Here is a 2,468-nt window from a genome sequence, read left to right on the forward strand (position 1 = left end):
TTTCATTCTCTTCCCTGCAAGGCCCTTCTTGCACAATAATCTATCCCCCTGATCTTCTTCCCTCCCACCCCCAAGTCCCATCAGTGCCCCTTTCTCAGGCTCCTCTCTCCTCATCTACTCAGTGATTAGGGCTCATGGACAGGAAATGCACCAGCAGATGGGGACCAACTGCTGTCCTTCAAGGCTGTTACCATCACTGGGGACCAAAGAGGGTGCAATGCCCGTGGCTAAGAGAACCCACAAGAGGAGGATGGGGTGGACTGCATGTGGGCATTCTAGGTGCTGTCTCAGGGTGAGATCTTGGAAAGGAGGAGAGGCTGGTCATCTTTCTCTGACTCCTCCACTTCCTGCAGCAACTTGTAGAGGGGTCCAGGAATGCGTGCATGGTAGGGAGCTTCTTTGGATCCCATCAGCTTCAAGTTGGGACTGTAACAATGATGCCAAAAGGAAGAGAAGCCATAGACTCCCAACAGGCATGAGGCATTGATGATCACATGCCAGCAGAAAAAGGTGGTGACAAACATGATGTCACTGATGTCATCATCCTGCCATGGGTAGCTGGAGATTGGTCTGTATAGAATAAAGCCTGCTTGCATCAGCCAGGAGCCCATCATCAGAAATAGAAAGGTTTCAATCAACCTGAGGTGAAACATGTCTGGAGCCCACAGCTCTGCAGTCAACACCAGTATTAGCAGGAACACCACCAAGATGAGCAGAAAATGAACTTGCAGCTCCACCCCCACCAAGTCCTTAATATGTGACACCAGCAGCAGCAGGAGCTCATAGAAGGTCAGGACCAGGGCACCTTTTTCCAGGACCACACACCTCTGAGGCAGCACATTCTCGCTCACGAAGTCTATACAGCCATTGAGGGTGAGGAGGATGAACATGGTGAGGTGCTGCCACTCTTTGGGGTACATAAACCTCGGTGGAAGCTCCCTGTTCATCAGCACCAACCCTCCTCTAATGCAGCTGATCTCATAAGCTATCAAGAGGGAGCCAGTCACCATCTTTGACACACCTCCATAGGATATTTTCCACAGCCAGGCCCATCTTCCCTTACTCCTGGGAGGGCATGAAGAATACAGGAGAGATTCATTGAATATCACAGCTTTGGAGACCACCGTTGCCTGATATAGTCCATATAGGACCAGAAACAGCCCTGGATACACATGACCAATAAAGTTTCCCATCGAACTACAGATGTGTCTATCGAAGGAGAGAAGCACAAAGTTCGGGCAAGACCACACTTCTGGAACCTCTTTAAGCTCTGGACTTTGGAAAGAGCTGCTTGCTTTTATCGTCTCACCCACCACTGCTCACCCACAAAGAGGAAATGTTTCTTGAGACAAGCCTACACATGTGGTGGAATATGGCCTCATTGTTCCATCTCATTCTGGTACATTGGGAACTAGCTGGCTTCTGCCAGAGAATGGGCTTTCAAGGGCTCCTCTCCACAGCCCTTGAGGTGCTGCTGGCATGCTTGTCTGGATCTCCCACGGCTTCCTTCCTCTTGTCCTGCCCAGTACTCAGAGGAGAAGGGGAAAGGAGCATGGAATGAGAGTGAGTGTTGTGGTATCCAGAGAAATCCTGGACACTCATAAACTCTTGAGTATCTTTCAGTACTTCTCAGTCATAACTTTGGTCCAATTGTTAGAGTCAAATGTTTTCTTTCTGCACACATATTTGTAAACATTTGAATATGTGACCTCATAATCCATACTTAGCACCTATCCGGCTTTTCTATTCTTCTGTGACAGACACATCTTGAAGACCACCAGGAAATTCTTGCCTTACTGCCTATACTATTCCTTTACTGTTGTGCGTAACTAAATACCTGGAACTGGGTAATTTATAAAGAAAACAAAATTTATTGCTTATAGTCTAGGAGGCTGAGAAGTCCAAAGTCTAGAGAACACATCTGGTGAAGGCCTTGGTGGTGGTAACAGTGACGCAGATGTCTCATATGGCAGAATAGTGGAGCAGAGAGAGAGAGAGAGAGAGACTCTCACATGCTCATCTTTTAAAGCTCTTTGAAGCACACCCATGACTATCATTACACCATCAAATGGATTAATCCATTCACTGTGGTATGGTCTGCACAATCTAATCACCTCTTCAAGGCTCCACCTTTCAATTACCATAATAGGATTTCCCACCCTCAGCAGTTACAGTGGGGGGCCATTCAATCCACTGCAACCCCTTACGTCCTCCCATTCAGCACCACCACCACTTCAAAATTTCTACTGGCCAATAGATGAATCAATGATATTGACTTTAGAGATTGTGGTGATGTTGTAGTGTGTCAGCATAACCAAGCTTGAACCATGTTTCCCAGAATTCCCTTCTCTATATGGCTCCAGGTTAGGGTTGACTACAAGTGAAATTTCCATGAGAATCTGAAAGTGGAAGTGGAGCAGCAACGTAGGTATACCCTGAAAGTGCAGGTGCCAGGCACCACTGTAACC

The 2,468-nt window shown here is 47.3% G+C and overlaps 1 protein-coding gene across 1 annotated transcript; it reads right to left on the reverse strand.

Moving 5' to 3' along the window:
- Positions 1 to 287: 287 nt before the first annotated feature.
- On the reverse strand, positions 288 to 1,193 carry TEDDM1 (transmembrane epididymal protein 1). The gene has a single exon (XM_063103785.1). The coding sequence runs from the start codon at positions 1,191 to 1,193 to the stop codon at positions 288 to 290; it is 906 nt and encodes a 301-aa protein (XP_062959855.1).
- Positions 1,194 to 2,468: the final 1,275 nt, after the last annotated feature.

This window comes from Cynocephalus volans, chromosome 8 (genome assembly GCF_027409185.1).
Source record: "Cynocephalus volans isolate mCynVol1 chromosome 8, mCynVol1.pri, whole genome shotgun sequence".
In the NCBI taxonomy this organism is placed as follows: domain Eukaryota; kingdom Metazoa; phylum Chordata; class Mammalia; order Dermoptera; family Cynocephalidae; genus Cynocephalus; species Cynocephalus volans.